The sequence below is a fragment of the Misgurnus anguillicaudatus genome, chromosome 25 (genome assembly GCF_027580225.2).
Source record: "Misgurnus anguillicaudatus chromosome 25, ASM2758022v2, whole genome shotgun sequence".
Classification (NCBI taxonomy): Eukaryota; Metazoa; Chordata; class Actinopteri; order Cypriniformes; family Cobitidae; genus Misgurnus; species Misgurnus anguillicaudatus.
In genome coordinates, this window is record NC_073361.2 from 32064641 (window position 1) to 32075682 (window position 11042).

The 11042-nt window shown below is 36.0% G+C and overlaps 1 protein-coding gene and 1 long non-coding RNA gene across 2 annotated transcripts; both read right to left on the reverse strand.

The window, feature by feature from the left end:
- Nucleotides 1-304: 304 nt before the first annotated feature.
- LOC141362116 (uncharacterized) lies at nucleotides 305-1243 on the reverse strand. The gene is made up of 4 exons (XR_012368094.1): nucleotides 1180-1243; nucleotides 770-881; nucleotides 550-702; nucleotides 305-473 (listed from the first exon to the last, which is right to left on the reverse strand). It is a non-coding gene; the product is annotated as an uncharacterized lncRNA (long non-coding RNA).
- A 1773-nt stretch (nucleotides 1244-3016) lies between these two features.
- LOC129425384 (tryptase-like) lies at nucleotides 3017-8759 on the reverse strand. The gene is made up of 4 exons (XM_073863572.1): nucleotides 7936-8759; nucleotides 7580-7841; nucleotides 7296-7453; nucleotides 3017-3469 (listed from the first exon to the last, which is right to left on the reverse strand). Exons 1-4 carry the CDS (start codon nucleotides 8173-8175, stop codon nucleotides 3044-3046), a joined length of 1086 nt encoding a protein of 361 aa, XP_073719673.1. The 5' UTR covers nucleotides 8176-8759; the 3' UTR covers nucleotides 3017-3043.
- Between the last annotated feature and the right edge of the window lie 2283 nt (nucleotides 8760-11042).

The following is an 11042-nucleotide window of genomic DNA, read 5'->3' on the forward strand; positions in this document are numbered from 1 at the left end:
CACTGTGAAGAATTTACCGCCACCAAAGCTAGTCCTGTACCCCTGGTGCTCAAGCCCTGCCGAAAAAGAAAAATGCATCAAAATAAAGCCACCTCAGGAGCTGGGTTATAAGACCCAATTAAATTTAAATAAAGCAAACTTTTGCAACCAATAAATCAACAAATAAATGGTTACATAGAAACACACAACTAAATAAATTAATGAAAAATCAAGAGAAGCAGAGTCACTAGTAAAACAAATGATAAATCGGAATGTAAAAAAAAAAAAAAATTAAATATAAAGTAAATAAGGACAAAATCACAAATATAATTCAAGTAGAAACCAAAATAATCAACTTTAGAATCAAACTATATAAATCAAAAACAAAGCAGCATAAACCAAAAGAAAGTCAAATGAAAATAAAACTTTGGAAACAGGACAGCACTGCAGCTGTAAATGGATAGAGAGCACCCCGACCCAGATAGCCCCCAAACCTATAAACAAAACAAAACTATAACTCTGTTGGAATTAAATCACTCTCATCCAATGGTTGCATGCATAGATACCTACCGATCACCACAGGGTTAAATTATGACGAACGGACAACAATAGTTGCTTTCAACAACTGCCCTTACGGAGCACCTTAATTCCGCACTAGTATCAGATCTCACAGCTGAGAATGAAGGTAGACACAATATGCCAGCAGCTATCGAAATAGCACAGCTGGAAAAAGAGCGAATTAGTAAGTTATGCATTTACCAGTTAATCGACCACAAAGCATTCATCCTACCTTTTCCACTCTTTGTACAGACTGTTGTGATGAACGCAGTATTAATGCGGAGACACTCGCCAAGATGAACGCAGTATCAATGCGGAAGCACTCGCCAAACAAATCAGCGACTCTAAAGCATATTAAACAGAGTAGTGATGGGTCGTTCGCGAACGAGCGGCTCTAAGAGCTGATTCTTTGTAGCGAACGAGCAGAGCCGAATCTTCAGACGCATGCAGGGAGCCGAGCCAGAAGAGCCGAATCTATGAAAAGAGCCGGACTGCCATCACTAAAATGTAGAGCCAGCGCTTGAGCCGAAAGAGCCGAATCAATGGAAAGAGCCGGACTGCCCATCACTAAAACAGATGGTGTGCTTCTCGTAACCAAACACACACATAAACAAAATAACTAACAGTGCATCCATTCCTTACCGTCTCGAGAATACACAGCCAATTCCGGAAGTGACGGGATCGCGTTAACGACGTAGCAGTCCCCCAAGTGACGTATCCCAGGTGACGCATACGCTCCTGTTTTTATAGCCCAGGGGCGTTGCCAATAGGCTAACCACGCCATGACGCGAGAGGACCACCCTCACGCCACACTAACACACTGCTGTCAAAACTGTGAACCACACATTCAAAACAGAAATGATTTCAGCCTTGTGCCTTTCAAACACTGCTGATTGCAATTTCATATAAATATATAAATATAATTATATATAAACATTAATATATCGTCACCTTCCTAAAAATAAGTAATTTTATCAGGTTTCTCAGAAAACACAAATAAATGGAACTAACTTCAGAGGTTGAGTAGATTTGTGTTCTTCTTGATGCAGATGCCATTTAGAAAGGCTTGTAAAATTAAAACAAAAATAAAACAGCCTAAGTCATGCTCTTGACTTAGGCCATTATACTAAACGGGTAGAATAGCATGATCTGTTCAAATGAGGATGTGGGTGATTTTACCAGACGTGGCCAGGATCATATATGATCCTGGCCACGTCTGGTAAAATCACCCACATAGATATAGGTAAAGCACAGAAAGACTAATTTTGGAAATGAAACAAGGAAGACGGGTTCGTAGTGGCCTGATGCTATGCAGGATTAGCCCCTCAATTATTTGTTTGAATTACAGTATGTACTTTTAGTTTCTACCTTTTTTTCTCATTACTGTAATAAATAAATGCAAACCTTCCGAGAATAAAACCTTTCCTAATTTAAGCCAAGATGCATTCAAACAAGTTCAAGTCCAACAAGATGAAAATGCATTTGTTAATAAAATCTCTATGATGTTATTAATAATGCTTATTTATATTGAATTCATTTGTAGGTATTAAACTGCATCTGTCATGATGACTCGCAGTACTTGGATGAGGCTCGGTTGGTTGTTTATCTCAGAATAATATACTTTAAATGTCGCCATTAGCCAAACTTAAGCATTCCAGTGTGCTCATGTCATGCCTAGAGAGTTTGACTATATGTGACACAGGTGCTGGTTTTCTACCATATTCCCAAAACTTACACATTAAAGTCTGTTAGCGTGTTGTGGACATCTGGTGGCTCTTTATGTATTAGAGAGAGGCTGAGAGGCAGTTTACACCTGCTATTAAGATGCTTTTTTGTCGATCGGATCACAAGTGGACGAGAGAGACACATTCACGTTTACACTTGATATTTTAATCTCAAAAGTCTCTTTTGTCCATAAAGTCAATACAAATAAGCATGCCAACAGTGCAAAATGAGGATTGTTTAATCTTCTCCCTAATTCCTAATGTTCCTTTATGTTTTATAATTATTTTATTTTTATGTTTAATTATATATTTTTGGCACAATGTGCAGTGCAATACTGTGTGAAATACATACAGTACAATATGGACAATAGAATAAGCATTGGCAAAACCAGTAGTTTATTTTGTTTGAGTGATAACAACAAGAGTAAACAAGAGTTAATCACAATCTAAACTATATCAGATCACATTGCAGTACATATAGATTGAGTTGAGATCTCAGAAATGCAGATCGTGATTAAACCATCTGAGCTAAACCAAGGAGATAATAAGAGTTTGTTTCCAAAAGGTAAATTTAAATCACATATCAAATCAGTACTTTCTTGAGATACACATCTTGATTAACCCAGAATTTTAACCATAAAGTTTTCTATCAAATGATCTAAACTAGTTATTTTCTTAAAAAGGAAAATAAAAACAAACTACAAGACAGTTCAAACTGCTCTTTCCCTTATCTATAGTTTATCTTCATCAAAAAACCACAACCAATGTTTGTACATCAACCTTTAAATAATAAAGAGACAGAAGATGAGAGAGAAGATGGAGAATGTGAGGGAAAGAGGAAATAATTGAAGACTGGGTGAACTTCCACTGAAGATATCAGGAAAATAAAGAGTGGGAATGGGATCAGGAGTGGCATTGGGATCAGGAGTGGGAATGGGATCAGGAGTGGCATTGGGATCAGGAGTGGGATTGGGATCAGGAATGGGATTGGGATCAGGAGTGGTATTAGGAGTCGGGGTGGTAAAGTTGACTCTAATAAATCCAGGCTTTTCGTTGGATATGTGAGAGTTGATCCAGTCCTGATATTGAGAGACTCTGGTGAACACACCAGTAATGTTTTTATCAAAACATGCATCATCCATAATGGTAATTCCAGTCTGAATCCACTGTAATCCCTGCTTACTGACCAGTGGTCCTCCATCATCAAGCTGCAATGACAAACACTTTATATTTACACATCTGCAGATAAACTATACAGTAGAGCAGGGGTCTTCAACTACTTTTCTTCGGGGGCCAGATTTTAAAATTGTAAATATGACGTGGGCCAAACTTTTACCCCTATTTTTACTTTTGATATGTTTTTTACTTTTACCATGTCTGTGTGTGTGTTGTTGTCGTTTTTGTTACTTTTGTTGTAGTATATTTGAAAAAAAAAAAACATTAAAAACATGCATTTTCAAAAAAAAATTGAAATTTAAAAGCCTTTTAATTACTGAAAACTCATATTTTCTTTATTAATATTTAAAAACAATTGCAGTTTAACATGTAAGAGCCAAATGTTAATAGTAAAAGTGTAAAAGATCAACACTCCTAAACATATTTTTTTATAACTGTTTACTTTCATTAATTGTTACATGTCAAGTTCTCACAACATATAGCCAAGTCTTCTCCTAATGACTAAAATTGTACTACATTTTTTCTTTTTTTAATATTTTATAGATATATAATCCAAACAGCCTTTCCATTGTACATTACAAACAGATATAACTGTCGGGAGTTCGCCCCCTAGTGGCAGTCGTAATGAAAATGTAGTTTAATCGTAAATCTGTCATGGGAGAGAACCTTTAATCTACGAATATATGTATAGTTAATAATTTACTTACCAGTGTTACTGATAAAGTAAAACAAAAAATAATTAATAATTTTAACTTTGCACACAGTTTTGATTGGAACACACTGAAATACATTACTTCCGGTCGCCTCGTCACATGCGGTGTAGTAGTCGCATAAGTTTATTTTCTTTAATGCATCCAAAGCTCGAATTGGATCAGATAATTACGCACCCGCAGATGGTTGGTACCCCACACAGCCCCTTTCTGTGTTGTCTTGTACAGTGGAAAGGTAAAAGTAACCACGCTGAATTTAAATCAGACTATGGTCGTTTCTCAATAAGTCTGCAGCCTCCGGAGGTCGCATTTCCAGGCTGCATACGTCATTAAGTCTTATTTTAGAATTGTAATAATTATAAAGTTGACTATTATTCTTAGTTAATCATAAATTGTTGTAATATGCTTATGATTTGTGAATGTAATGCTCAGTTAACTTAATCTTGATGCCGTATGCAGTCTGCATATGCGACCTCCGGAGGCTGCAGCCCCCCGATCGAGAAACGGCCAAAGGTGACTGGCCCTGCAGTAGAGACTGTCCTCCAAAAATAATAACCTCATAGGTCGTTTGTGCAAGCACCTTATTACGACATAAAGTTGTGTGTTAAGGCATTGGTGCCCTCTTGCGCCAGTATCTTATACAACCTGGGTTACGTTTTAAGGTTTTTTACCTTATATGTCAGATTATACAAATTTTTTAAATTTGTAAACGTACAAATGGTTTCATAAACATTTATGAATTTAAAGATATTTAGGAGCATCTTACCCTTAGCCTAAACCCAACCATATAAAGCACAACACGCAGTAAAAGTACAGTCACAGTATAACTATATTACAAACAATTGAATCTCATTCAATCATACACAGGAACATTATGACGCAATCTGCCGAGAGCCAATAGATTTCCACGTTCTTAGCTGACGTAATGATGCAACCAGGCATGAGACACACGAGAGCCAATGGTATTTCACAATCAAAGATGACGTATCATCACTTTTCAGTGAATCAGTGTACACCGGATCTGATATTTACAGCGAATTGTCATCACTTTTGCATCTTTTCTTTAAATAAATCGATCGTTTGACCTCGGTACACTTGGAATATTTTAAGTACTTTTTGAAAAAAGTTGTGACTGTTTTGTATGCTGTGTTTATATAATACAATAAATAAATGGGTATGTTATTTGCCCTAAATGCCTGAGTAATGTGTAATAATACATTTAATCCTGATTGTTTAAAGGGCGTGTTGCAGGTTAAATTTTTCAACAAATTTGTGCAAATTGCTTGTTGATATTAAACATTTACACTGTTATCCATTGTATTTTATGTTTTTTTGGTATCAGAAAACGGAATATAATATGAAAAAGTACAGCGGTTTGCAATGATTCTCCTTTCCCCCACAATGCACTGTATTACGTCACGTTGGGGAGAGAATTTAGCAAAGCCGCCTTGAGACCATTGAGATTGACTAGAGAGACGAGTAAAGTAAAGTATTCAGATAGCGCAGATTATAGATAAATACATAGATATAGACAGACAGACAGAAAGACAGATAGGCTAGTATAGAGCGATAGGCAGACAGAGAATAGTTATACATTTCGAGTTATATTAGCAACACCGTCTGGCGGCGTGATGTGCAGCCGCTTCCCGCAGCCCGCTGGTCAACAAAGTATATAAAAGTGCTCAACCCATTCGGCAGGTCCAACCATGTACATGATTTATAAAAATACGATGATCAATGAGCGGTTCCTCCTCAAATGGCATAGCCTGTCGTCCTTTGATGTAAACGAACGCCTGCTTAAATGCAGTATGTATGCGTATAAAATGATCGTGTGATTCGTTATGATCGCATAAACAATATATCAAAGCATCCTTTTATTTCACAAAACAATATATTTTAGATTTTATTTGATAGACTAGTAAGTGTGGATTAAGGATGTTTAAAAATCTCTAGCTTGTATGCTGGTCAGAACATGAATGGATCAAATCAGCAGATTGCGAAGTTTTATTTATCTCCACATATATCATAAATAATAATTAGCATGGTAACTTTATACCACATTATACATTTCCTACTATGTATATATGATTTCCATATTATATACGTAAGTATTAAACAGCAATAAATGTCTCATTAATCTCTATGGCTCTGGCTGAGGCTTTTTCCACTTCCCTCCAACGTGACGTCATCGCTGAATTCCGTAAAAAAAACCCGTTAATACCAAAAACGTAAAAAAAAGGTCTTTAAAACCATTTTTGAGACATTTTAAAAATGATATACATATCTTGAGTGATTTATGTACCCATTAATCAACAGTGGTGGTTAACCTGCAACACCCCCTTTAAATTGAAAATCTTATTCCAGTACATGTCATCATAGCAAAATTATACTCCAAAATATGATTTTATACCCTAATATATTAAGTTTCACCTGCTGCAGGTAGAGGCGCTAATTTAGTTAACGCATCTGTTGGTCGTATCTGGCAAAATGGACAATTGACCAAAGCAAATCGTATGGGTTGGAGGATATGTTGATACAGTTGTATGAATGAGGTGTGATATCAGTGGCGGCTCGTGACTGCTCATCCGAGGGGAGCTAATTCAAAAAAAGTGTTTGTAGATGTGTGTTGCTCGTGTTTTCAAAATATGTGTTTGTTGCGTCATGTGAACCATGTGCTTCACGTGTTTTGTCAAAACAAGTGCCTGCTGCACACGCGTCAAAACCGTTTATGATAAAAGAGACGCTCACGTTCACAAAATACATGCAAGACACTCCCTTAACAGTAAACTCTTATTAAGCATGAGATTATGCAAGTATCTGGCAAATGTGAGCGCCTCTTTTATCATAAACCCTTTAGACGCGTCTGCAGCAGGCACTTATTTTGACAAGACATGTGATGCACACAGGTTCACTCAACGTGCAGAACACATATTTTGAAAAAAGAACCACACACATGATGGGCTACATACATCGCATCGAGTGCCCATGAAAAAATAAGTCACTGGTCGGCACTGTGTGATATCAAATCTTTTATGAGTGCTTGATGTAATATGTTTGTAATTTAATCCCAATTCAGTTTCAAGATAAAGACTGAGATCTTCTGGTTGAGAGGAATATTGTAAACTACAGGTTACCTCAAGGCACTTACAAAACAAGGACCTTTAAATGCATCATTTAACCGTCCAGCACACAGCATGTTGTCTGTGATAGTGACACCGCTTCCATTATAGGCAACACTGCAGTTCTGGTTGCTCACAATTGGAATCTCCACTTCCTGTAATATGTTAGGAAGATCGCTGTCTGTGACTTAAGACAAAAACAGATACATTATAGTTCAGTGGAAATGTTGTACAACGTTATTTAAAAAAACTATTGTTTCTTGCTTTTACAAATCTTGGATGTGTGTCATTTTTTACAACATCATTTACTTACAATCGTTCATGTCCCGTCTATTGACCCCCCATCCTGTGGCCCAACTTGAAAGTCCTTCATCAAATACACTACCAGCAGCAGCCAGACAGACCGGTCGAATATAATCGGTGAAATTCACAGAAGATGAGAGTTGAAGCAGTGCTATGTCATTGTCTCTAGTGCTTAGGTTATAGTCAGGATGATTGATGACATTAATTACTGTTCTGTTTATCTGATGTGGGTTTGGGTCGCGCTGGCTCTGACGTCCCAAGTAGATCACAATCTGATCTACTGACGTGGGCATTCTACAATATAAATAGAAGTCAGTGTAAAGTGTTGATTTGATACTTACATTTTATTTAAGCTAATTGGGTGACTTCATACGAATTGATGCAGAAAGTTGAAGACAAAACCCAGTCTTTATTAATGAGACTCCCACCACACAGAGAAACTTGTAATTCAGCTGAGGTAATGCCCACGTGCCAGGGCCAAGACCCTGCGGTTGCATCGCCTCCTCCAATAATCTTTGTGTTAAAGGGGGCTTGACCACACACTGATGAGAGAACAGAAGATGAGAGAACTAAAAAAGTGCCGAAAAGATTTTGTGTGCAATACATCTTAAGTATTGATAATCAGATTTACTTACCATCTAGCTGACAAAAAGAGCCTATATTGAGAAGAAAACAAGAAAATCAAATAATCTGATTTAAAGTTAATGCTGCCTGTTTGACAGATCTGTTGGTGGTTTATGCAGCTCGCAGACAAAAAAAAAAAATATAGAAAATCTGCAGCTGCTGACATATAGAGCTGATGAAAGGTTTTTTATAATTATTTCTGTTTTCCAGTATTTACACTATGAAAAGTTGGATTAACTTAAAATCTTATTTCAGTTGGTAACACTTAAAAAAGATTACCTTAAACCTCCACTTTATTTTTCAGGTTTTTATGTGTTATCAACTGAAGTAATATTTTAAGTTGATCCAATTTTTTACTTTTTACAATAATAGAACATTGCTATGATCACGATTGACATAAGCTGAAGTTTTCAAGAAGAAAACACAGGATATCACTTTACTTTTTGGGTTAAGTTAAAGGGGTGGTTCAATGGTATTTCATGCATTCGGACTTATTAACACAGTTAGTTTCCATAGACCAGCAAGACATCCTTGATCAACAAACTTCAACAGATTCAACAGCTAGTGAAAAAAATCTGCTTTTCTGGTCTGCTAACCAGACCGGCCAAACCAGACACATTGAATAAAAATCTATATCACCTTAAAATTGACCTTAAACGCTTCTTTTACAAAGTGTGGTCATTAACTATAAGAGTGTCTTAGTCTCTGTGTAACAGACCAAATTTTTGTTGGATTTGAAAGTGATATTGATATTTTGGTTGAAAAGTGACAACACTGAAAGGAACTAAATAGCATCTAGTAGTCCACTCCTCCCAAAGTATGAGTACATTTTGCAGTTTTTGTAACACATTTACTTATAGAAACAACTATTAATGGGGACTTTTATTCTCATATAGAGACTTAATTTTTTTCAATCAGTCATATTGCTCTTTGACCCCTACTTTATTTAAATCAACACAGGCTCGGCGCCACGAGGGGCAAAAGGGGGCATTGCCCCCTCAGTTCTGATTTGTGCCCCCTCTGTTTAATTTTTGTATTCATGGTTACAAATAAAATGTTCAACCTTTTGAGTTAAATAATACTTTAACCTTATCCCCATATGGGATTTAGAATGTTCAGTGACGTGACATTACTGCCAGATTTTACAGCGTTTACAGCTCCCGCCCACTATCGTCTGATTAGCTTATTCAAGCCTTGGGGGTCTTTTCAGCAGTATTTAAGTCACAGGAAAAGTACTACTGTTCTCTATGTAACTAAAAAAACGCATCTTTAAAATATATATCAAAAACAATGCAATTTATTATTACATAAACGTAATAACCCAACACATATTAAATTAAAACTTTTTATAGTAAAACATGCCCAAAATAGCCCCTTATCCTTTCTTAGACTCACCTCATTATTTATTCATGCAAATACAACAGCCAATGGCAAGTCTCCAGCAGCATTTAATGTGTTTGTTTAGACGTAGTTCTGTTTATTAAAATTAGAATATGCAGTTTGGTTGTGGCATACTATATAGTAGATATAAATGATATAAGATGGTTATACAGTATTGTAACAGCTGAGCATCGCGTGCAGTTTTAAAATCAAATTTTAGCGGTTTTTTCATCGTCATTCATCATCAGCTCATTCAGCTCGAGATTGAGAAAAACTTCACACGCAAAAATCTACAGACTTTTAAGTTCAGGAGTCGCTTTCACTTCGCAAGGTCATCGTTAGGTAAAACGTTGTATTTTATAATGTTGCAATGCGTTGTTTTATAAAATCTAATTTGCTGTGTTATGAACAAAGCAGTGTGATTTATCTTTGGTCTCGTCTTAAATCACACTTACAGTATTTTAGGGCTTGTGCTTTTGTCTGGTGCTGTTATAGGCAAACAGGATAACCTTTGACAAATTTGTCATGCATGTCAAATTGCTTACATGATGTTTCAAAATATATTATTTAAAGCGTTGTGCTTTGTTGTGATATTTGAGGTTGCTGCAGCAGGATGTATGATAGGGTCAGGAATTAATGACAGTACAGCTTATCACATATATCACATTGAAAATACATTATTTTAAATGAAGAAAATGTTTGAGAAGTGGAAATAAAGTTCCTAACAAGTGTTTATTTAGAATAAAGGTATATGTTGGGTAGGGTAGGTATAAGAATGGCTTTAATTTATCTATAAGTGAAATAATAGATTAAATGCAGTGTAAACATTAATAAAATATAGCTATATGTACAGCTTTATATTTATATCACCTGCTTGCCTGATTTCATTAACTGTGACTAAATGTGTCAAACTAGTGTAATCAATATAACATTATAAATCATTAATCTAATTGCATCTACTTTTAAAATTTGAACATGCAAAATGACATATAAATGGCCTTTTATTATAAGACATGCAAAGTAATATTGGATTGAAACATCCATAATTTTAGTGTATGAATCATTTTAGTCGAGGCTGCCCACCCAAAAATCCTGACTGCCCCCCCAGTCCAGCAAGCCTAGTACCGGGCCTGGCGGGTAAGCGGATTTATTAGTTTATTAGTTAAAACTGACCATTATTATTCATGAAAAAATCTTTTATAGTTTGAGATTTTCAGTAAGCGCTCACACCTACCTGCTAGATTGAGAAGTAAGACGCAAGAAACACACAAAACTGTGTTAAACCTCATCCTCATGATCTGACTGCTGATGAATGACAGCTTTACTGTAGTACCTCAGGCTTTATACAGTACAGAGGTATTTAGACAACACCCCCCATTTTTTATGTAATAACTCTTCTTCATTTTGAGAACTATACAAATGAATTTACAGTACATCAAAAATGATCAAAAAAATTAATGTACATATGT

Bases quoted from the DNA above. Each gene is read 5' to 3' on its own strand.
- LOC129425384 (XM_073863572.1), bottom strand. From the start codon at position 8,175: ATGTATTGCACACAAAATCTTTTCGGCACTTTTTTAGTTCTCTCATCT. The intron at 7,454-7,579 runs GTAAGTAAATGA...TTTTGTCTTAAG, and splicing joins TAGACGGGACATGAACGATT to TCACAGACAGCGATCTTCCT. The intron at 3,470-7,295 runs GTAAGTGCCTTG...TTGTCATTGCAG, and splicing joins CATTTAAAGGTCCTTGTTTT to CTTGATGATGGAGGACCACT.